We start from the raw sequence: 26,172 nt of genomic DNA on the forward strand, positions 1-26,172 counted from the left end.
GTGCTACAGTATTTCATAATTTCAACACAAGCATACATAAAACTTACAGAAACTTTTTAAATGAGAAAAATATTTTTCCTTATGAGGAACATCCATAAGAACAACACACAGAAGAAAAAACTGTTCTCTTAATGGAGAGAGCATGACAGATGCTTATTTCACAACATCAAATCATATGAGTAGTAAAAGCTATTCAAACATCAGGTAACATCAGATGTATTTATTTAGCCAGTAATTGAACTTCCAGCATAATTTATTATCTGTAAATATACATATAATAATATATATAATATACATATTTTATTTCTATTTCATTTATTCCAAAACTGAAATATAAGAAAAGTGCAAGTCTAATATTCTCCCACAGCCAGCCTGCTGTAAAGAGTAGGATAACATTCTTTTACCACTAGATCTTTAGTATTTGTATTAGTCTTAGGAAGTTTGGATTTATTTTCTAGTATTTAAAATTTTTTTTTCATGTAATTTTTGTAACAGTGTTTGATTTGGCAGCAGAAATTCTGATTATGAAGAATTCAGAAAACCCAACTCCAAGCCAGCAAAAAGAAAAAATCCCCCCCCAAACAATTACCCTGGAAGCTTCCAAAGTATACAAAATTAATATTAAGGAAATAGTTGCCTATTAAAGCTCTGATGTCAAACATGCAAACCCCAAAATACTCTGAAACAAAGGGGTACTATTCTATATAACTTAATGCCATGATCAATTGATAAAGGATTCCCAGCAGCAGAGTTACTGGGAACCTTTTAGAAAGGCTGTAAACATGATGCTTGTATTTGTAGCTTCTAGGTAATTCAAGCCCTGATTTTCCAAATATTAACTAATTATTAATTATTACCTAATGTTAACTAACTGTACTAGGTCCTAGAGATGCCTGAGCATTTCATCAAAGGTTTACCAAACCTCTAATGATGGCTTTCACTTCTTTCCCCAATTGTGTCAAACCATCTCTCAGCTGGGGAGAGTCACATTCTGCTCAGCTTTCTTCAAATAAAGGAGTAAATCTAAGTATCATTGGCATATTGATGTGAAAGCAGCCAGAAATATCTGAAAGTTTTACCAGTCAGGTAGAAGATTATTTGGGGGTCGTGGTGGGGGTACATGCACAAACTTCTCAGAAGCTTTTATGATTATATATGGCAACTATACACAGAAGATATAGGCTGCTCCTTACAATCTTCACACCTGCCTATTTAAAAAGCACTTCTGAGGGCTCAGTAAATGAAATAGCAGAGAATTGCTCAGAAATTTGGCAAATAAAAGATGCAAGGTGTGTTCTGGGCCACTGCTACATTCAAGTCTGGACACATTTTTAAAGAAGTGTGTATTATACAAGGCTTCTACATGTGCAAAATTTGAGTGTACAAAGAAAGATGATGCAAGGGGAAAAGTGGAATATTGAAAGAAAGGAACAGAAACCACTCCAGGAAATCATATGCCTTACCTCCCTTGAAACAGAAAGAACTACAGAGTGCTAATGGCTTTCTAGATCAATAAACTGGCCTGAAAACTAACTTTTAAAGCTTCACCTTTGAAACTTATATGTATTATTGAGCAAACAGATACTGTTAGCTTCATCTCAGTTAAAGTTCTGGTTCTGTTTTATTGACTCTAGCAAGACATTTTGAAACAACTGACAAAAAGCAGAGAAAACAACGATCGGCGACGTTTAATTTTTGCAAACAAAAAACCAGCCAGGTGCTGGCTCTGAAAAGCCTTCTTTTTTTTTTTTTTTTTTGATATATGTGTGTGTATAAAGAAAAAGAAGCAACAAGAGGCTGGTGTCTTGGGCAGGAGGCTGGCAGGGTGCTTGTGTCACCCAGGGCTCCGAGGCAGGAGGAGCATCCCCGAGCGGCACAGGAGGATGACACACATCCCTGTTGCCATGGCTACCGTGGGGAGAGGGGCCTGGCAGGGACCAATGGCCTTCTCCAGGCTGGCACTGCCACCGAGGGGAAGGCAAAACCCTCCCAGACATCTCGGCTGAGCACGAGCACCGACATTTACACACGAGGGCTCGGTGCAGGGAACGCTCCTGAAGCTGGCACAAAGGAAAACATCCCCTCCTGCATCCTCTCCCTGCAAAAATGACTCCCAAGATATTCCTCAGACATTGGACTTGTATTAAATCATTTCAGGCTCTGCAGAGTCCACGCTAATTGACTTTGCAGTAGCATTTCTATTGCACGATTTTTCAATTGAGCATCAATATATACAATTTATTATATTATTACCATCAGCACCAAAGGACTGCCACGTTACTGAATATGACAAAGAATAACTTATAGGGCACTGCTCAGATTAGAAAAGGTCTTGCAGCCTATGTTGCTACACTTAAAGTGGTTTTGATTACCCACATTATGCTCTGTGAAGAGTACAGAGATTTTTGGAAGGCTGATAAGCTGTTTTGATTCGCAAATTGAAATACTAAATTGAAAAATGTAAAATTATTTCTTTACTTCTCTTTCAATACTCACCACATAAAGATACTACCATTTAATCAATTAAAAAATTCACACCAGTTAAAACAAAAATAAAAAAACCTGAAAGTTTAGGGATGTTTAACCTCAAGAACCTTGAACCTCAAATTATGCTAAAGCAATAATTTGAAAAACAAATATGGTAGGTGAAAATGTGTTTTGCTTATTCCCATTATATTTGGCTATCCATCTATTAGCTAATTGCATAGAAAATGCATTTTATTAATGCTGTCTTACATTTCTTTCTCTGCATATATCTGACAGGTAAAAACTCAAAAAAAAAAAAAAACTTAAAACATGAACAACACTCTTTTTTTGCTTGTTTACTTCAGCAATGCTTAGAAACAATTTGTTCCTTAATAATTTGTCCAAGACGTTGTGCAAGAAAAGCAAGAAAAGAACAGTTACAGGATTAAAGAGGAGTGTGAGTGTCTTCAGTACCTGGGGATCAGAGCCATCAAAGCCTTCCTGGGAAATGATCCTCTGAATGGACTGAAGCAGCCTTGCATAACCACTGTTCATATTCCTGTTGGGAAGCAGAAATATTTTAGCTACACGTTTTAATATTCTCCTGTATGTCTCTAACAGCTGTATAAAAAATAAATATGAACAGATGCAGCTTTCAGTGCAAGTGTCACACAGAAAAGAGGTGTCAGAGAAGAAAAAAAAAAAAGCCAAATTCAGACATTATAAGCAGTTGTGATTGCTTCATATTAACTAGTTCAGTGCTCAGACATTTAGTGAAAGCTAAAATCTCTAGGGATTAAGATAACTTAATTATATCAGGCTCACTTACATTTAAGTATCAACTTAAAGTTGAAACCATTCCAGCCCAGTACTAATTTTCTGTAACAGACAGAGATCTACCCAGTTGTTATTCCAGGTATACCCCGATGAACAGAGCTGACTTTCTGTGAAAATTTTCATACATTTTCACAGCTTTATTTGCATGACAGCAAAATTGCAAGGTGGCATTTATTCTATGTATTGTTTAGAAAATATAACACTCAGAAAAACAAACAAAAGCAAACCGATGGCTAAAAATGGTTTTAAGCAGACTTAACACAAAATGAAAGTTCAACAAATCATCTTGTCAGACTTAGAAGCTTTTTACCTTCAAAGAGCAATTCAGGTTCTCGCTTTTAAAAGAGAAATTGTTTTCCTAAATCCCATGGACCACACTGGGTTGGATGTCTGGGCCTGATGCAGGTTCCTCACTGCAGCTTAAGCCCTTCTATCTTTTCTGGCTTTGACATTTTCTTCCAGTCTAACTAACTACCATCAAAGGTTGAGGATTCAAACTCTTGCTGTACTTCTTGGGAAATATGACAGGTTATTTTGAAAGTTTTGCCTCTAAAAATTTTGCCTCGTTTGCTCCATAATTTATGTATGCCTGGTCTGGTAACAGCTCAGGTTGGAAGCACCTTGAGAGACCACCCAAATATTAATGAAATATTATTATTAATATTATTCCCATTACTTTACTAAGAGCCCAGACTGTTATCCAAATGCATTTTACTGATGAAATAACCCAAATAAACTTGCTTTCATCCCTTGGCAGAGGAGAGAATTCAACTTTTCTGAGAAGCATGTAAGAATTGCAATGATCTGTCTTCTGCACCATTGCTTTGACTCAAAAATGTGTTTCCTTTAGGAAAACAGCATCCACACAATCCCAACCCTCAAATATACCTGAGTTATAAATATCTACAATGAAAAAAGTCACATGGTCCAAATAAATTTGAGTTTTGAAACAATCAAAGGCAAAAAACATTAGGAGATGACCTTTCTCTGAACACAAAGGAGAGCTTCCAAATTAAAACCTATTTTTGTTTCAGATTTAGTAGCCCTAGAAGGCTACTGATTAAACTAAAGCACTTTAAGAATTTAACACCCTTTATGAAATTCAGAGCTGAAAATTAACTGGCAGTATATGATCTCAGTCTGATATTTCATGCATAAAGTCTGCCTTGCTATAGAAAAAAAAAAAAAAACAAGTTGAACTTCTGAAGTCCATCACTTTCCCAGTGCTCAGCTGCAAAAGGAATGGCTATTAAATGTTCTGCCTACACTGTGTGGCAGCTGTCAGTTTACAGGGTGAAATTTAGCCCCCCACAGTAGCCAAAATTCTCTCTCTGTGTCTTTGAATTATCACAATGATATTATTTTATTTTGCCAGAGAATATATATACTGCAATCAAAATATTTGCTGATTTCTGATTCATTACTCACTTGTTTTTAAAAGTTAGTGGATAAAAGAATAAAATAACCAAAGCACTAGCAGGATTATAGGGTCCCAACATTAAAACAAAGAAATAAAATAGAACTTCAATTAATCTACCAGAAAGAGATTTGCAGCAAATAAAGAATTTTTAAAAACAATGTAATATGTGTAGATTAAAAAAAATGTCAAAACAGGTGCTCTTCTACCTCTTTCTAAAATATTCATGGTTTCCTTGAATTTGACCCATCTTAAGTGAATAAGAGCATGAAAAATATTGCAGAAACACTGTTTATAAAAGCAAGTTGCATTACCCTTCTGGCAATGTTTGTCACAATATTTAAGGAAGGAAATAAGAGATTTCTTCTTTTCCAATTTCTAGTCTTTTTTCGGTTTTGTTGCTAAACACGACTTGATGTTGATGATGAGTTTAAACAATTCCTTCTTTACTCTTTTTTTTTTGTTTAGCACTTCAGTGATGGCTAAAGCAGGAGCTGGCAAGAAGGTATCCTGGTTACAACGAAGGCTCTGACTTCTCTGCTGATAGTTTCCAAGCAGTTAACAAAGGTTGGGTTATCAAGGGTATGACAAATAGCCTTGTTATGGAAAAGGAGACTCCATTAGGCAAGACAGTCAAACCTGCTTTATCTAAATTTATTTATCTCTAGATAAATTTATTCTTTTTCAAAAGCATGTATGGTAAGATTTACGGTAAGGTAAGATTTACAAGTATTACTGAAAAACTACAACTTATTTCTTTTGGTTCCTTAGATTATCAAACCTCCTTGTTTGGTAATTGCCCTGAAGAAGGAGACTGAAAGCAGAGATAGAAAATCAGTGTTGCCTGCAGTGCACAGAGCCACCAGAGAGGATGGATATCCCTGCCTTCCAGCTGGGTGTCAGCTCCAGCAGTGCAGCCACCAGGACTCCAGAATATCCTGGCAGCAACCACTGCAGAACTGGCAGCCACTCATCCCTGCAAACCTGGGCTCAGTGCTAGCACCAGGACACAGCTGCCCTTCCCAACACAAAAGTGAGATGAGGAAGAGAAGGTTTGTGCCTTCTCCTGGCATCAAACACCCAGGCTCATTTACTGCTGCCTTTAGGAGCACTGGCTTTGCAGCCTGTCTTCAATTAATTTTTATCACGGGGAAATGAACTCCCATCCACCTTGAGTGATTATCCCAAGGGAACCCTGGGGTCTAATTCAGCCATCAGGTCCCAGAGCTGCAGGAAGGAGAGCAAAGATGGCTATAAAATGTTGTCTGGCAGGTGCCAGTTTACAGGGTAACAGCCCTCCCTCTGTCTAAAAGCAGATACACACTCACAGGTGAAAACACAGGAAAGAAAAGGAACACTGATCCAAACTCTAAGGTGAACAAAGGATGTTGGTAACCTCCAAAACTCATTTTTAATTGCAAAGAAAAGGTCAGTTTTAATCTAATCAGTCAAAAAATCACCTTTCTTTCCACGTCCATAAAGAAACCAAGTGCTTGTGTGGATAGCCAGAGAGGGACATATATATAAATATACATGATTTCTCAAGGGGCCAAGAGTTTCTGGCCTACATAAAGTCCCTACATCTCTGATCCTGCAAGGGAAACTCTGAAATGATCTTAAAAAAGACATTAGCTACAATTAGAGACAGTTCACTCACTGAGAAACAGGTGAAATAAAATGGATTTCTTTTTTGGATTTAATTTAATTTAGACTACATCATGATTAATGTGAATTAACGAATCACAAATACAGGGATGAAAAGGACCTCACAATTACTCTGACAGAGGTTTACCTGGCTTGTGCTTAGGAATTTTTAGTGATGGAGATTCCACAATACTCCTAACTCATGGCTGCAAGGCAACTTCTTGTGCAAATCATTAGAAAAACACCTTCATATTTCCTGCCTGCATTTTTACCACTACAATTTACTGCAGCCCGTGACTGCAGAAGACAGAGTTACATCCTCTGCATGTCAGCTTTTAACTCTGCTTGGATTTTTCCAAGTACTTCCATTCTTCTTTTCAAGCTTTATATATCAGGGACTGCAATTTTTTAAAATTCTCCCCTCCCACCTTGTCTTAACACTGACCTAGTTCAACCTTTTTAAAACAGGGAATCCAAAACCAACCGCGTTTGTGGTCAGAAATGGCAATAACCAAAGTTAGAAGACAAATGATCTACTGTAAAGAAAGAGACTTGCACAACTCTGCATTTCCCACAGATTTCTAAGAGTTTGCTATTCCCAGTGATATATCATATAGTTTTTAGACTGCATGGCAATGTTTGGAGTGCTGGCTGGCTGCCACCTTGGTACCTGCCTTTAATCCCAGCACCACAATTCCTTCATCTCCTTGGGAGAGGCTTCTCAGAGGAGATCCATGTTGAGGTGGCAGGGAGAGGAAAAGGAGACAAGCCTTCCAAAGCCCAGCTTTATCTGATGTTCCTTACCACATCACCCTGTGCTCTACCAATTTGCCAAGAAAATTACATAAACCAAATTTTTCTGTCAGATTTAAACTAAAAAAAAGAGAGTAGAACCCACATAGTAAGAATGATGCACTTTTATCAGGCTAGTACACAGGGACAATATCAGCATTAAACAAGGCTTATAAAATCAAATGCATAAAGTCCATTCCTTATACTATGCTGATGAGTTAATTTGATTTTAATGTAAAATGAACTGATACTTGACAGCCATATAGTTAGTGGATGAGTCACAACATTCTCATTAGCTAGAGAAGAGAAAGTGAGTTAAATTGCTCAGTAACTGTAACAACACTTGCAACCTGTCAGATATTTTTGTGCCCATCCTCTATTGCTCTGCTACTAAAAATCAGAAATTATAGCATTAACATCTAAACAAATTTGGTTCAAATATTTACTATAGAAAGAAGTTCTCCGCTTTGTCCTAAAATTGGGAGTTTTTTCACATTATCACAAGAATTTACTTCACAATGCAGTGACATTTGATCATGCAACACAGAACAAATTAGAGAGAGACTTGGCTTTTGCTTGGCTACAGCTCTCAGAAAGGTGGTTCATACTGCCCTTCTTTCATAAATCTGGGCTTTTATATGAGTGCACTGCAGTGGAAATCAATCCCAATGAATCCCACACTGCCCGCAGGAGCTGGCCCTATACACTGGGATCTATAAAGCTAGGTGTTATATAAGTTACATAAATTATACTTTTATATAAATTCAGTGACTAGGCTGGGCAAAGAAATTGCTGGTCCAGCCTTGATGTTTGACTTGAAGTGTCTCCAAGAAAGATACAATGGACGTGTGTCTACAGGCTAAGATGAGTCTTTGCTACTGCCACTCATTTTCTCTCAGCCTTCCTTAATTCACTACTGACAGACATAAACATAATAAGTTATTCATTCCGAGAAGAGTCTGAATAGGAAATGTTTTGTAAGACGTAATTAGCGATTGTAATTTTATTCACAGCATATTGCATTTTCCTTAGGTGAAGCTGCAGGACGTTAAGAAGTAAAAGCACATCACCAACTAATCTGATCTAGCACTCTAAGCTATGTAGGTCAAGGATGGCCTGTCTCCTAAGCCCTGAAAACTGCAGGCATCCTTTTAAGGCTGAGAGCCACCTGACAAGCCCAGCTCCGAGCTGCTGGGGCACGGTGCTCAGGCAGGATTCTCAGCCAGACAGCAACAGCTCTCCCAGTCCCCACACTGGGCTGTCAGCAGGGCTGGGCTCAACATCCAGCTAGGCTGTCCTAGTAATGTCTGCCTGAATTGTCACTGCCATCCTGCTCCCTCCCCTGCCTGTTTTCAGCTTCCTCCTTCCTCTGTCGAGGTCGGGATTGAAGGCACTCGAGAGGATAGTTCACGTTCAGACTCAGGTGTTTATTATTTCTTGTCCATGTTACAGTCTCACAGCAGTGAGTTCTGCAGCTCTTCACTAGCAGGGCACAAAATGGCTTTTTACTATTGTAACTATCTCTTGTTACAAGGTCTTTTAAAGCTAAGAAATAAAGAAATTCCAATTAAGAAACGACATCTAAATTATTTTCACTTTTAACCCAATAACTGATCACTCAAAGTCTGCAATGAGGAGTTTCCTGACCAGTTTCACAAAACCACCCAAACCCACGGAGAAGAAGGTGAAGAAGGAGCAGCCACTGCCCTAAAACCTCCATCTTGCTTTATATATATTACTATATTCTAAAACCCCAAACTCTAGGTTTTCCACCCTGTGATGTTACACACTTCCATACAAACTCCACACCCAAAATCCCAGTTCTGTCATTCCATTCTGGAAGCTTCTCCACGGCCTCAGATCAATGCAGAGTTCTCCTGGGAGTCAGACAGAAAGTCTGGGATTCTCAGCATCCAGAAGTCCAACACTCCCCCAGGTGTGAGCAGAGCTCTGAGCTGTCTCTGTGCCCCTCCTGCCAGGCAGGTGGCACTGAGTGGCACCCATGGCCAAACTCCTGAACCCCCTCCACCACCACAGCAAGTGCAGACCCAAAAATATCCTTTCCTGCCAATATGCATGCAAAATTTAAATACACAACAGAACCGTGGTGTCAAAACTTACCATGTTTTCATTTTAGGCTCAAAAGGCAATTCTTCATGGAGGTAAAAACTGTGCAGTTTTACAGACTGACACAGCTCTGGAGACATTTTTTTAGAAATATCATAATAATGGCCAAACTTTGTATGTGTTGTTGGGCTGACCTGTAGAAACAATATTGATTACAATCTCAAACTATTATCTGTCAAAAGAAAGTAATTAACTAGCAAGGCACTTCCAACCTCTGGTTTTGTCCCCCATTCAGCCTAAATAAAAGCTTCAGGCAGAAAAACATTACAATATTTACTACTAAGTTTTCATTCCCCCATTGTCATACTCTGTGTGAATCTTACACACAGAGTTCAACCTTTACTATTCCAAGTTGCAGCGCCAAAGTGCAGTCAGGTAATTAAAAAAAAAAAGTATTTTTGCACAAGTTCTAGACAGATGATTACAAATTTGCAAAGGCCAGATCTATGAAACCAGCAGATCATCACGTGTTCCACCTCTTTGATTTTTCAGGCTCTGACAATTATATGGTGCTACAGAAATATTTTCAGCTGACTTGGAAAATGTTTCTCTTTATTTATGATCAGTGAAAAAAACCAAACCATTGCATCTTCATAGAGGTGACTTTAATAGAAAAATAGGAAATAGTTTAAAATTAGTTTTAATTCCTTGAAAATTGAATAAACAGTAGGTTGAGCATTACACACAGTAACTATGATTTGCTGTAATGAAGATACATTTTCTTCACATCTTAATTTTGGTATATAAAACATCATAAACCAAATTTAATGTATACCTGGGCAGGAATTACACATTTTGAACATGCTGTGCTAGTAAATAGAGGAAAGAAATGCATCTGTTTGTTCCACATTAATGGAATTCAGAACAGAATCTGCAACATTATTTGAATTATACATGTAAAGTTAACCCCCATGTCCTGGTTTAGGGAACACCCGCCCCCCCCCAGACTGTTATACCATGAAATATTCAAGTAGATAATATTTTACCAAAAATGTATTAAACTGTTAAGATTCATTAGAATGATTTTCTTTAGGATAAATATTTTGAAATTATTTGACTCATAGCTGCTAGGCATGGTCAGTTATCAGAGAATACCAACAGTAACAATAATGCAATATTTTCCTGGAATAACCAATGAAACCCAAACTTTTAGTTAAAAGAATTAATTAGCTTTTAATTAAAACACCCGTGGAATTTCTTATGAATATCTAATCATTAGAGGCAAACCAGTTTCACTTAAAAAAAAAAAAAAGAAAAGCACGTTCTCTAAATCAGTGTACCAATTTATTTCTTGGTATCTGATTTTTAAAGTAGGCAGTTCAATGAAACATAACATTCTATCAAAATTTAAATGTTTTTATTGTAAAATGTAACTTTATTCAAAACAAGGATTCTGAAAGCAATTTAAACAGGGGCTGTTCTTTGGCCTATAATCTATTCTTTATCCGGATTACAGATCAGAATGTTTTTACTGCAATCTCTGCCAGAGCTCATCTTTTTATTGTGTACTTCCAAGCCCCCTTAATGTTTTAGAAAGGCCTTGACTAACTGAACTTTGATCTGATGTCTTCATTGAGAAAAGCTCCAGGTTGCCCATTTCAGATGCAAATCCTTCCTGAGGCCCAATAGAGTTTAGTAAAGACAGCAAAAAAGAAGAAACAAGAAGTTTCCAGGATCCTCTTTGAGAATCCTGAGGCACATTGGTGTCCTTAATCCACCCCGCTGCAGGGATTAAGGCAGGTGATAACCTCTCTCGCTTGCAAAGAATGAGCACAGCGCCTGCAAACTGGGTGGAGCCTGGGATTTGGCGCTAATAAAACCCCATAAAAGCAATAAAAGCTGGGTCCATGGCAGAGGGCCCTGAATAGGGCTCAGTGTCCTGCATTCCCAGGCTTAGCAGGGAGCTGGTGGAAAGCCTACCTGACTCAAGGAAGCGTGAATAATGGAAAAGAGCGGAGCGGGCGCGCGCGGCGCCCAGCGCGCGCTCGCCCGTCCCTCTCCCAACGGCACCTTGGGTTGTAAGGTTTTCTCTTCTGGTTTGGCGTGCAGCTTTTAGCTTCATATAAAGTTTATGTTAAGTTTATATTAGGATCTTTTCACAGGGTGGTGGAGACAAAACAATCCTATTCTAGCTGGAGACTCAAGCACAATCTCTTCAAAGTTCAGGCCCAAAGCTTAAACAACATGAGAAGCGGAGGGCGGGCAAGCAAGCAAGGAGGATGAAACTTCATCATTTGAAGCTATTAATTGGAAAGCTGGCTCCTGTGTACAAATGGACTAAAACTTATAAAAATGTGAGATCTCGTGACCAAGCCCTCTTTTTTGCTTCCATTTTGGAGCCATCTGGGGACTGCCAGGGTGTGGCCTTTGAAGGCTCTTCAATAAATATCCACTTTATTCCTCTTAACTCTGCCTAGCCTCTGTCCCAGCTCCTTAAGGCATCAATCTTAGCAGGCTGGAGGCTCAGGCCAGCTCTTTCCTGGATTCCTTTTTTTGCACAAGGAGAAATACACGAAGTTGTCAGCGAGCAGAGCGCGCTTTTACGCGACCGTCTGCTCTTAATGTTTCTAATTGCAATACTAATGTGCTAGAAATCTCAGATTTAGGATGAACCAAGGCAGAAAATTGATTTCATGCTGTGACAGTTTATATATTGCCCCAAGAACACAAGCAGTTCATTCAAAAAAAAAAAAAAAAAAAAAAAGAAGAAAAAAACCACACTGTCTTGCATTGCAAAACAGGCTCTCCATAGACTCAAAAGTTTAAATTAAATTTGCCTCTGATACAGATGTAAGTAACGAACTGGCAAAGGCACAGCAAGCATAAAAAGGCCTTTCACTCTGACAGATTTCTTATAAATCTTCTATTTTTAAGGTATGTGCAATATGTAGAGAGAAACTGTGACAGTTGTTAAAAGCACTAATAACAAAACCATGCTTAAGAACAAAACGAGGTACCTGGCTGGTCTAAAGAGGGTCAAATAAATGCAAAGGGAATATCTGAACTACCAATCAAAAATTTAACAAAAAATTTAAACATTTAAAAGAATCACAATCAAAGTTGTTCATTAAAATATTGAACTAAATGTATTGTTATGGTAGCAAGGCAGTATCACATTTTCCCTTGATGGAGTATAATAACCAATCCAATTAACATAGAACAGAGCTAAAATTTTATGATAACTGCAATACAAAATATAGAAAAATATCGATTTGAAAGCAATTTTTCACCAATTAAAATGTCCTGAGGAATTTTAAGTATAGATAGTTTAAGACTGATACTTTCGTGTGTTTTAATTTTTGAATAAATTTAACATACACATAAAAATATTGTGCCTCAACTATTGAGAATGATCAAGGTCCAATTCAAAAAGCAACAACAGCAAGGGAAACTCCCCCAAAAAGACCGACCATCTTATTCTGTCTTGCATAATCAATTTTCAATAATCAAGGGCACATACATATTTTCAAGAAATATTACATTAGTGGAAGAAATGGATACTGCTATGAAGTTAATGATGAGTGCACACCCAACTGAATTTTCAAATGGTTTTTCTATTTTGTTAGAACATCAGAACACAATTTGTTAACAACATGCAATTGTTTTCATATCAATGTACAAGGAACCCTGCCAGATTTTAAAACAGACACATTATTTTGGGGACGGTTCAGAGTGGCACAGCAAGCTCCACCATAAAAAAATTGATGAGATTATATGATTACCCTGGAGGCTGTTTGATTTGGCATGTCACCATATATAAGTCTTTTCTGACACAACTATATAGCCATGTCTGTGCAATTTCACAGAAAACCAAACATGCCAAGCCTTGTAAGATCATTTTGTCACATTCCAATTATGTTTTTAAGAATACAACTGAACTTACTAGGCAGGTACGACTGCATCTAAACCACAATTTATAAACGTAGACTAAAATGTACAGACAAAACCTGGATTTGGTTCTGGATAGACAAAAATGCTGTAATTTTGTTAAAGACTGATTGTGCCACTGGGTTAAATAAGGAAGCCACCAGCCATTGATTGATTATTCACAAAACACTAACTGTAAACTCTGAAAGACTCACCACTGAGCTTGCTCCTTACATTGTCCCTGCACAGTGATTAGCTCCCAGTGACAGTGAGGCTGATAGAATCTCAAGTGCTTGCTTTAGTTGTTATGCACATGGATAAGCAGGTCAACAGCTTGCTTCCACACAGCACTTCCAACTGCAGACACCCAGGAAGTCGTGCTGGTTAAACCTACTTAAGTAATTTGTGTGCAACTAAATTTGGAAGCAAGCACATTATCCAAATTTTCATAAAAAGCTGTCTCAATTTGATAATACTCATTGGAAAATCCCATGGAACGTAAATGTTTTTTTATTTTAAAATGACTATGGTCTGTATTGAGCCTTAGAGTACCTGCAAACTCTCAAATTCCCTTTCTTTTTGCATCACTAGTAATTAAAACATTCAGTGGTGGATGACAGTTTTCCCTCAAGAGGCAATCCTGTAACATTGCCCATTAGCAGTTCTGCTGTCTAGGTCCTGCTGAAAAGCATTTGCTTTTCAAATTCATTTTGAGTGCAAGAGGAAAGAAGCTGGAAATAGCCATTACCTCCATTTTTGGTAAATTTTGGTACCGCCAGGCTATTTTCATAGAATCCTGAAAATCCTCAGGCTTCACAGCTGCTGCTTCATCCCCCAGTTCCTTCCCATGGGAATCATCAAGCAAAGGGGCTGGAAGTTCCTACAGGTAGAGAGCAAAAGAATGTCAGCTACCCACAGCAGAAATGGCAGTTCAGATTTTTACCCACACCCTCCTCCAGCTTGATAACACTGAGTAAAATGGGCAGCTGTAAAATCTGTAGCAAACCCTGATTAAAAGAACTCTTCTGAAGGATGGGCTCCTACTAATGCTGAGCAGGAAAAAAAACCCATGTAATTATTACTGGAAAAATGAATTACAGAAGTAAAAGAAAGAATGCAGAATGGAAATACTACATTTGATGCTCTACTTCGTCTTGAGTAGGACCCATATTCCTTTTTTTTGTAATCTTTCTTTAGAGGCTGCCCTCCTAAACTACTCCATTTCTGAGAGTGGGCAAGTTCCCTGCATATTTTAAGTTTATTTAAGCCTTTTCCCATAGCAAATGTAAAGCAATTTTAACATGAGAACTTTGTTAGCTCCTGTAAATTTTCAGAAGTATCCAATAGACCACAACAGCCTACAGACACCAGCTGAAAGCCACTGCAACAGGATGGGTTGAATTTTCTCTTCTGCTAACCATTAGGCATGACATCTACTCATATCTCATAGATACAAACACAGCAAAGGAAAGGGGGAAATGTTCAGTTCTGGGTTTTTTGGAAGTTTCTAATGTACACTTTCTGCCTTTGCTGCAGTGCTGAAAAAGCAAACATCACGTGAAGAATTCAGAATTCACACAGTGGGCTTCTACAGCGACTGGTGAAATAAAGTGCAATGAAGTTTTCTGCCCCAACTTTATCACACCCACCCCTGTAAGCTGGAGAATCTCTGTGTGCTTAAAACAGAACAAGGCTTAGCTGAAAACTGTGTTTTCCTTGAGCAAAGACTCTTGAGGAAGAACTGTGACATGCCTCAAGGGTTAAACCCACATATTACTGTCTAACAATGAATTATTAGTAATTAATTCTAATATTAATCACAAATTAATTGTAATTATAATTAATAATAAATTCAGTATTTAATGTTGTTAATAGTTTATTATATGTATAATAATGAATTTTATTATTCATTATTTTATTTTATTAATTTATATTTTACCTTTATTTAATAGTATTAATTTATTAGTCACAATTTAAACATTAATATTATAATAATACCTTAATAATAATTAACATTAATAACCAATAAGATTATAATTAATAACTATTAATGTGCATAGTTCTATACATAACCTTACTAACAATACGTGCTACTTTATTACTTGTGCATAAATTAACATAGCATCTATAATTATTGAAAAAAAAAATATTTCAGACAGTTGCTTCTGTCTCTTTCTGGGCCTGGCCACTACATTCTCTGATGTACCAGGCAATGGAAGTTATGAAAACTTTTCTGAAGTTAATAAAAACTTATTAAAGTTATTAAAACTTAATAAAGTTGCAGAACTGTATCTGTGTGTTTCAGCAGCTCAGCAAAAGACACAAAGAATGCCTTTGAGCAAGTTATTTTATTTCTTTTGCTTTCACAAAAGCAAAAAAAAAAAGCCTGGTAATGACTACTCATGAGATGATGATGTACAGAGTTATATTTTCAGATTTATCACAGAGCTTGCTTTAAAAATACACTTGCATGCAATAAACTCATTACTATGCTAGTAAAAATTTGGCTTTCTGGGTAGGAAAGCTGCAGGAAACTGAAAATTTCAATTTAGTATTTACAGTTTTCATTAAGTTTCCAGATTTATAACAGCTGTTTCAATTAAAAAAAAAAATTACTTTAGTCAAGAGTTCCATTACATCTACCCAGCAAGAAAGCAGAAAACCTTTCAAACCAAAGATTTCTGACAGACAGGAGAAAATGGAAACAGAACAGGTTCTGAGAAAGTCTAGGTACAAAGTAGAGCTGACAAGCGCCCCCATGCATTTCACACACATGCAGATACAAATCACCTGCATTTACTTCTAAGAGCGTTGAAATACTACTTATGAAGCATTTTTCTAAACAAAAAAAAGATGTTACTTTGAATTGTTAATTTTATAACTCAGCTATCCTCAACAGAAAGTTAATCAATCTTATTTTCCAATTGAGATGTTCCTTTGAAAACACATACTGAACGGTTAAACTATCGTGCAGATTTAATTTCCTCATACAGGAAATAGTCATAGATTTAAACATATTTAATAATATTATTCATAGATTTAAACTTCCTATCATTAAAAGATCTTTCTTCTTCAGTGAAGAGCTTCTGATACTTGATCATCTCAAAATATTCCTCATTTAACAGCAATTAAAAAAAACCCAAATGAAGTTTCATTTAAAAAAATGAGAGTTCTGCAAAGAAGTAACTCAGAGGCCCAAACATTTCCAGATCAACTTGCTCCCAGGTAATTTTTTGTTGTGGTGGGTAATCTCTGTTTTTTTTTCTGACAACAATCTGCAGAGATCATGAAATCTTCCTTAAACTTTTCATCCAACTCCCTGAGCTTGGCCCTGCTTCAGACACCACCACTGACAGAAGAATTTGCTCCCTCACCCTGCTGTAACATCATTGGGCAGCTTTTGCAAAGCCAAAAGCCAGGAAATTGCAGATTGTACCATTCTCCTTCCTGCAGGTAAAGAGGAAAACAGCAGCAAAATTTCTTAAAGCTATTTAATATTTGTCTCCCCTAAAAAAATCATCTGTGCTGCTGGTTCATTGTTGTTATATAGTAACTGGGAAAGTTGAATTTGAGACAGGGACTTAGCTATATAAATTTGTGTATTTTACACATAAAATGTATTTTATGCTGAAAAAAGAACAGAGGTCAGGACAATAAGGGTGAGATGTTGTCCAAGCTGCTTAAATAACCTCATGTAACACTGAGAAAATTTCCTGCCTTCCAGTCAAAGAACAAAACCTTCTTACACGGCCACGTGTGGCAGGGAGACACCACAAATCCCAGCTGCTGACACCCAAAAAACTCAGCCCAAAACACTCAGAGGCACACACACCATCAGTGCAACACAATGAGCCACTGTGGTGTGTCCTAACTGCTGCTAAGAACGAAGCAGATTAAGAGATCAAGGAAAAAAATGGTTTCACCTGAAGCTGATAAAAGATTTTGGCTGCCAGAGATGAAAATCCATTTAAGTATCCATCTGAAACAGTTTTTTTTTTTTTTTTTTTTTTTTTTGGTCAATATAGCTTGCTTTTAATTTCTAACACAAGAAAGTTTTTATTTTGACCTAATAAAAACCTTCTGACAATAGAAGAGCACGTGCATCAGCTTAGGTCTGGTTTATTCTGTCTTGTCCCTTGCAGGGAAAAGGAGAAAAGACCAGGAGCACTCCAGGAACTCTCTCAGACCAAAACCAACTCTGAGCAGCTTTTTAAATGCCTTTTACCTAACAACTACCATGCTTTGCTGAAGAATGTTTCTTAGAGGAACCATATTCCTGTCCCTGTGCAGGGGACACTGAGCTTTAAGACACTTCTGGCATCTCACAGCCGTGCAATTTTCTGTGCCAACACAGTTCTAAAGCAAAGAAGTCCTGAATTACACTCTTGGATGAGGGGGTTGTGAGCTACATGGCCTCTGAGGAGGCTCTGTACAAAACAAGCTGCAGTCTGGAGAAGGAGCTCTGCCTTTGGATATTTTGGAGACCAACTGCCTGAGCTCAACCTGTTTTATTAACTTGGCTAAATACATTGCAAGATGTACTTGAGCACAAAGAGGGGCGGGGAAAAAAATTCCAATCCTATTCAAGGTAATTTGATCATATTCTATATAAAGAATAATAAGCAGAGCTAATAAAGATTGGTTATCTCCAGATTCTCATCCCAACTTTACCACTGTCCTCCCAGCTTCAGATACCCTCAATTCCATTTACACCAAGCTGTCAGAGGGAAGAGAGGCAGAACATGCAGGGGATGTCTGAAGGTATGTCTGTGTTCCCCAGAAGCCAACATGCCTTCATCAGCCTGCCTGAAGGCTCCAAAAAATACCTAGACAGTCACTGGTTTTCCTTAGGATGTACTGATTCATGTATCTCAGTCCTTAATTAAAAAAAAAAAAAATTAACCAGAACTTTGTAAATTTTATGGGCTCTCTCCCTAAGTAAACTAAAGAAAGTTTACTTTCTTTACTACTAAAAGTAGTAAGCTAACTAAAGTTTGAAATTTTATTTCATTACATTTTCAATAAAAAGACAAAACTTATTTAAAAATATTCTAAAAGTTTTATTCTAATTCTTAATAGTCTTTAATTACTATTAATTTTTTCTTTATACACTTTTAAAATGTTAAACCTACTTTACCCTTCTCCTAATCCTACCTCACAACAAAAAGTACACTAACAATTAACCAACCCTAAACCCACCACACTCCTTAATACATGAGCCAAAAAAACCTCAAATTTAACAAAAAAAAAACAAATTAACAAACCAAAACCACTACAGTGGGCAATACTGAAAACACTGACTGAGCCACACATTTCTTCTTTTCTTCATATCTGCTTTTCTTCTTCACAATAACTGGAACTGGAATGAAAGGCTTTCCCTTCTTCTGACTCTGGAAATTAAATGCAATTCTTTCTTTTAAGAAAGGAACTGTTTCCAAAGCTGACCATGCCTGAGTGACACAGAGCACCTCAGTGTGAGAGCTGGCAACACAGGTGTCATTGCACAGATAAATCCTCAAAAATATTTCTGTTGTTGCACTGATAAATCCTCAAAAATATTTCTGTCATTGCACAGATAAATCCTCAAAAATATTTCTGTCATTGCACAGATAAATCCTCAAAAATAAAGGCTGGATGGTTGGATCTATACTTCACAGCTCCTCAGCACCATGAAAAGCTTCTTTACTGTCCAAGAGTTGTATAATTTAGGATTTAATAGATTTATGTTCTTTGAGTCAAAATCAGAATTTTAGAAGAACACAGTATTACCAAAATACGTAAAATTTATTTATAAAACTTCAGCCAGAATTTGGAAATGAAAGTGTTATTTAAACAATGGACCAAGAAAATGAGTGTTGGGCTATCAGCCCATAATCTCTCTATTTAATCTATTTTTGCTGAAAAATATCTCAGCTCCTACATAACAGAGCTTGGAAAAGCTTTGGGACTGACAATTTTGTGGCATCAGTGTCAACTTCTGAGAACTGCTACATTCTCCCAGGCTAAAAAAAGACAAATCTTTCATAAGGTACATAAAAAAACAAAGCATGTAGAAATGCATTAGTTAAAATAAATTAAAAAAAACCCAAACAAACATACAGCATTTCTTGGGGTCAACTAAAATACAAGTCTTTGCTATGGAGCACGAACACATAAAAAGGCAGACAAGTGCTAAAGTTATTAAGGGCAGTTGGGCTGGAGAGAAGGAAGTTTGTTGCTGTTTTAAAATGAAAAAAAAAAGTTTGGGAGGAAAAACCAGTTTTCTGAAGCGGCCACAGTAAATGACAACGCAATTAAAATAATTTAGCTCCCCGCAAACCAAGCTATGAAGGTTTTACTGCAAAGATGGAACAATTTATTTCAGTAATAAAGCTTTTATCTGTGCAATAAAGCGGTGGATGGGCTGTACCTGCTGCAGCCCAGGTCCTTCTGGGTTTGCTGCCACATCACTGAGCCTGCCTTGCTCTGGCAGATGCACGAAGCAAAATCAGATTCTGACAGTTTGACCTCTCTCACTTCTTGTGTTCTCTGGGGGATAATAAAATCCAAGATACAATCCCGCAGCAGTTAATGAAGCTTAACCTCACACCCTCTTAATTACCAATGCATTACACCAACTATAGGCATCATACTCCTCTCTAAGCTATTTTACAATTCTAAAGAAGTACTACTGTGCTATTATTTAGCAACATAATCCAAGCTGTATGTGAAATCCCTCTTATATAAAATCCTTTGATCCTTATGGGTTTCAATAACTGTATAAACTCAAAGTACTTAAGAATTTAAACCATTATCTATTTATCTATCAACAAATATGTTTTTCACACGGGTTCATGCAACTATTTTGAAGTGCAGTTATTACCACAAGTATGACAAAAAACACGAATTAAGAAAACACTAAAGGGAGTACAATTCACTGTTGATCTGAAACAACAATATTTAAATAGCTTAAACTCACATGAATTTAAGGCTCTTTTTCATCATGTTAATTTTTAGTATTTAAAGGACACCAGATGGTAAGGCAGGAAGGGTAAATATTTTCTTTTCAACAATGTATTATACAAATGTCAGTTTAAAGGGCCCTACTCCCAAAAGGGGGGGAGGATCCTATTTTGATTGTAAATACTTGTGAATACAAGGTGTATTGTTAAAGAACATAAATGAATGGATACCAATTTTTGTTCTTTCAGCAGCCCTTATACAATAACTTATTTCCATCTCCAGGTAAGGCTGGCCTACAGAAATTTTTCCTTGAATTTCAGAAAGACCTAATGGGTGTCAGCCCAGGGTAGACAAGAATTGTGTGAAGAGAAACAGGAAGCAATATTCCTCTGTTTTAGGAAATAAGAAAAGTCAGTTGCAAATACTCAAAGTGGAATATTTTTAACCCATGAAAATATATTCTGTACTCCACACACACAGAAGTACACCCTACACTCAAGTCACAGAACTCTTTTGCTGTACCTCCATTGCACTGTAGCTGCATCTCACAACAATTAAACCCAGGAATGCCTATCAGACAATCAGATGACTTTTTAATTTCATATTTTTCTGAATCAGTTAATGAATGCTTAAATATGTGACAGTTAAATACAGCAGAGAAAGTAAAATTGTGTGAAGGAACTGAGTGACCTTGTCCCAAACTCTGTAAACCCTGCTGCAGTGCATAATGCACTGGTCCAAGCCTAAATGGAGTTAATGATAGCAGCATTATTCATGAAAGCATTCAGAGATGAGCACTGGAAGCAACAGCTCATTAACTGAGCAAAGCAACTCTGCAAAGTTACCAGCCAGATTTGTTAAACTGGTATTTGTGGACATCTAAACCTAAACATTTAGATTTTATCACTTTCATGATACATGTTAAAGGCTAAGTAAGCATCACAGCTGAGATGGCCACGACACCCAGCGTGTCAGCACACAATTCCAGAAAGCTCCAACCCACACAGAGCAACACCAGGGCACTCCAGGAGGCTGCAAGTGGTTGATCTTTTTGTTTTTGCAGCCCAACCTCTTATCCCCTCCTGCTGATGCACTGCACCTGTGTGCCTCTGCTCCCTGTGGGGTTATTCAGCACACCTGGGCACTCCATGGCTCCTTACCTTCAATTGTATTCACCTGTCCTGCACAGCTGCACACAGCCCCACTCCCAGTCACCACAAACTGTGTGCCCACAATTCCCCATTTTTTTCTTTCAAATAAATGCTATGTCTACTATTTCTCTACAGGGCCCTTGCAGAAGAAATGGTAAACATGGTACAAGTATCTCTTTTGTAGGTTCCACTAACTCTGGAATGTGTCTGTGTACTGACCTTGATTCATTCTCTAAACTTACACATGATTAAAATCTTTATACTTACATTTCTAGAACACTGACAATATCAATAGCAACATACAAGAATAAGGCAAAGGCCAAACACCAGGATATGAACAAAATCAACAGCTATACAATTCCACCAAGAGCTACACAACTTGAACAATAATCAATAATTATACAGCTATACAATTCCAAATTATAATTATTTTACAATTGTTAATAAAGTAACAGTGACATCAGTATAGAATGGATAAAAGGCAAGCACAACCCTTTGTCTGCATAAAATGTAAATACATTTACAAAACTAGATCTAATGTGCATAATAATCAAAGACAGCCATCCAGTAATAAAAACAAGAACAAATTCCAAGACAGAACACTGGCTAAGCTGCCAACAAAGCACAGCAAAATGGGAAACAGCAGGAAAAGTTGAGCTCAAGGCACCAGGTTGGTTGAGGGCTCTGTCATTTCCCCAGCTGGGCTCCCTCATGCCTTTTCCACTTCCCCAAACAAGGAGGATTGTTCACACACGGGATGTGGAATCTCTCCATCCAGGCACTGTGCTCTGGATTCCTCCCTCTGGGAGACCTGCAGGGACCAGAGCTGGCCCTCAGAGCCAGCAGGGTCCCCTGAGTGACACTTCACTGAATCTTGCTCTTTTCCACAGTGCTCCTATGCAGGGAGCAGCCCCTTCCCAGTGTGCACCGTGGGTGTTGCAACGTCCCCTCCACACACTCTGCTCTGAAGCTGGGAGTACTTGGGTCTCTCAAATGTCATTTTGTCAGGGCAAGGCAAGAAGCTCTCCACTTTGGATAGCTGGAGGTGTGCCACATCTCCCAGCTTGTCCTTTGCACCTTGGCAGCTCTGTCCAGGCCCCTTAGTCTTTCCCTAACTTCTTCCCAAACACTAAAAGCAGTACTTGCATCAGTCTGAAAATCCTATGGCTTTGCCCATGGTAAGACACTGAAGGGCACAGTCGGCAGCTCCACCACCATGAGAAACTGCATCTTCCCCCTTCACTGTGACACCCTTTATCCTCTCTTCTTGGAAGAGAACCTCCAAAAGGCCATCTCAGCTGAGTGCAGAAGTATCCTGTAATAAAATTCCCACTTGAAAACAGAGATTCTGTTGAAAGGCAATAATCAAACTCTTCCACAAGAGATGAGCAGACAGCTCTAGAAAGCAGCTCTGGAGCTCCCACTCTGCCACCTCAGGCTTGCAGGTATCACATGGGAAGGTCACTGATCCAGCACTGGCCAGGGTGCCACAGGTTAAATGTAGTGCTCCAGGGGATGCTGGTTTGTTTTCCAGCACAATAATGACCTGTAAGTCTTCCTTACAAGACATCATAGAAGCACAGAATGTTTTGTGTTGGAAGGGACCTTAAAGATCATTTCATTCCAACCCCCCTGCCACGGGCAGGGACACCTTCCACGAGCAGGTTCCTCAGAGCCCCATCCAGCCTGGCCTTGGCCACTTCCAGGGATGGGGCAGCCACAAGGTTCTTCTCTGGGCACCCTGTGCCAGGGCCTCAGCACCTTCACAGAGAAGGATTTCTTCCCAATGTCCAATGTGAGTCTGCTCTCTGTCATTTTAAAGTCCTTTCCCCTTGTTCTGTCACTGCACTGCTATTGTAAAATACAGATGAACCCAGTGGGAAGAAATCATGATGTCCCACTCCCGTTCAGAAGGCTGAATGATTTCTTTATTATAACTATACTATGATACATTAATATACTATAAAAAGGAAGATACTAAAACTACAAACCTACTTTTCTAACTACCAAATCTAACTAACAACTTGTGACCTTTTCTCCAGAGTCCAGCCACAGGTGGGTTGGACTGGCCATCAGGCTCAAACAATCCTCACCAGAATCCAACCAAGCAATCACCCCAGGTAAACAATTCTCCAAACACATCCCACATAGGAAAAACAAGGAGCAGAAATAGAAATTGTTTTCTCTTTCTTTCTCTCTGTGCACCTCTATGAAAAATCCTGAGAGAGAAGCCTGCTAGCCACACACTGCCCTTGTGCAAAGTCCCTCTCCAGCTCTCTCCTAACCCCTTTAGGCACTGGAAAGCTGTTGGAAGGTCCTCCCAGAGCCTTCTCCTCTCCAGGCTGGATAACCCCAGGTCTCAGCCCGCCTTCACAGGAGAGCTGCTCCAGCCCTCTGAGCAGCTCAGGGCCTCCTCTGCACTCAGTCCAGCAGGTCTGAGCCCTTCTCCTGCTGGGAGCCCAGGGCTGGATGCAGAGCCCCAGGTGGGATCTCCCCAGAGCAGAGCAGAGCAGAGGGGCAGGGTCCCCTGCCCTGCCCTGCTGCCCACGGTGCTCTGGCTGCAGCCCAGGGCACATTTGCCTTTCTGGGCTGTCCCTGCACACTGCCAGCTCCTGCTGAGCCTCCTGTCAGCCAACACCCCTGTCCCTTCTCCTCAGGGCTGCTCTCCAGCCCTTCCCAGCCCAGCCTGTGTTTGTGCTGGGGATTGCCCCAGCCCAGGTGCAGACCTTGCTCTTGGCCCTGCTGAGCTCCGTGAGGTTCTCCCGAGCCTCTCCAGGCTGTCAGTGTCCCTCTGGATGGCATCCCTGCCCTCCAGAGGCTGCACACAGAGCGTGCTGCTGGCAGCTTGGTGTCCTCCATCCCACTTTGCACAGGCTCCACAGCAAAAGCAACTTAACAGAGCAATCTTCATTGTCAGGGTAAACTATAAATAATCCATCTTTTCTCATTAAAACTTGTGAGAATCAGTTCTACCTCCCAACCTAAGTAAAATAATCAGGAATAAAGGCAAAGAACTTATTTTATAGGCAGTTTAGGCAATTGTAGAATTTTAATGCCAAACCTGAAATAATTTTACTATTAAATAAATTTTCCATTTACCAACGCAAGCAGTTTTATTTTATGATCAGTCACACAAGTTACCATATAATTTCTTATATACATTCTCAGTGCTTATCCCTTAGAGTAAAAAACTGCCTTTTTTTGAAGAATATAGAGTGAACATAAATGCTCTCCAATATTTAAAATACTTTCTAAAGACCAGCATGTATATAGTTCTGTAGGTTTTACCAGAGGTGTGTAATTTTTCAGCATTCCATCTTAATGCCTGTTTCCTGAAGGAGCTTTGACTACAAAAGGCACGAATATATTTTCAAAGGATGATGGATAAATTGGTGGGTGGTAATATAATATATCTTAGGCAGCTGATCAGGGCTTTTTATCCTCTGCCTGTCTTTTAGTTATACACAATTTCAAAATAATTATGGTCTATAAGAATGTCTTTTCCCCTTCCTACTACCAGCAATATTTGTCTTGGTTATAGGTTCAAGAAACTTCCAATCACACCACAAAATTGGAATAGGGCAATTATGGCATCTCAGCAGAGAGCTGAACATGCAAATAGACTGACCACACAAAATGGACATTTAATATGGACGCAGTATGGACAGTTAATGAACTGCCTTTATGAAACACCCCAGCTAATTAGATACTGGCCATACTTGAATTTTACAAATTAAAACCCAAGCATAAGGTGTAGTTCAGATATCTATCATGTCTGTGTTACCTATAAAGAATACAGTCCAATCAGATAGTGAAAATAAATTAATTATTAATCTCATTAAATAAAGTGCCATGTTGTTCCACGGTCAGATATGCTATATTAAAATCCCAACTTGGTGGAATCATCCAAATCCCAAGCAGCTCATTTTTATGACAGGAGAGATCTCCTTGAAGGTGAGGGTTACTTCACTGACACAATACAAATCAGAGAAATTAACTCTGCTATGCCCTGTCTGCTAAACAAAGGAAGTGTTGAATAGCCAAGGTGAGAGTAAACAGCACAGACAAGAATATTGCTGGATACACAAGGGCACAGAGGGAGGCAGAAATCAAAACAAGATTATGTTTATGCAGCAACACTGTCCCTCCATTTCTAGCATGCCATGGAGTTACAACCCAGGAATGCAGCACTCCTGCCTAGTGCCTACCCCTGGAAATGAAACAGGAAAATTATTCCTTATCAGAAAACAGAGGTGGGTAAGGCACAGCAAACGAAGTGACCCAGGCTCAAAGGGGTACAGGATGTACAGCAGATGTATGTAACAATGTCTGCTGGTTATCACATAAAGGCCTGAAGGAACCAGAAAAAAACATGACAGGCTATGGACAAGTGAATCAAAGGGGAATGAAAGAAAAACAGAATGTACATTAGCTGCTCCATTTTAAGAAAATTTAATGCAATGCAATAAAAATACTGATTTGGATAATTAAATCTCAATGAGAAAAACTGCATCACGTTGTATCATCAGGGAGTCAATACTTGATTATCAGTTATTTAAAACCACTTAATTAAAAAAATATATCACATTCTTATGTCATTCATACTTGAAAATCAAATTTTAACCTGTTTGTTTAACCTTTATTCTAAACCACAAATGAGACAAAATTTCACCCTTAAATGAACCTTCTTTAGGTTCAAGAACATTAAAAATCTGATTTTTCACAACCACAATAGCTTAATTTCATTAGTAACATACTTTGTCCTGGATACTGAAGATAATATTCAATAGGTTAGGCACAGAATTTACCATCCCTAGGTAGGAAAACAGAAGAGTAATCATTTTGTCCAGAAATAGTCTCTGAAGACACTTAAGGAAATAGCCAGACTTCACTTGATGCAGAAGTAATCAGTAAATTATATGTTACTTC

General features: G+C 38.4%; 1 protein-coding gene across 1 annotated transcript in view; it reads right to left on the minus strand.

The window, feature by feature from the left end:
- ELP4 (elongator acetyltransferase complex subunit 4) overlaps positions 1-26,172 on the minus strand; it is a 139,130-nt gene that overhangs the window by 95,669 nt on the left and 17,289 nt on the right. The window contains exons 4-6 of the mRNA XM_053946050.1: positions 13,899-14,030; positions 9,278-9,417; positions 2,941-3,025 (exon numbers count right to left, since the gene is read on the minus strand). Coding sequence (XP_053802025.1) covers positions 2,941-3,025; positions 9,278-9,417; positions 13,899-14,030 — 357 coding nt within the window. The remainder of the gene's footprint in view (positions 1-2,940; positions 3,026-9,277; positions 9,418-13,898; positions 14,031-26,172) is intronic.

The sequence above is a fragment of the Vidua chalybeata genome, chromosome 6, assembly GCF_026979565.1.
Source record: "Vidua chalybeata isolate OUT-0048 chromosome 6, bVidCha1 merged haplotype, whole genome shotgun sequence".
Classification (NCBI taxonomy): Eukaryota; Metazoa; Chordata; class Aves; order Passeriformes; family Viduidae; genus Vidua; species Vidua chalybeata.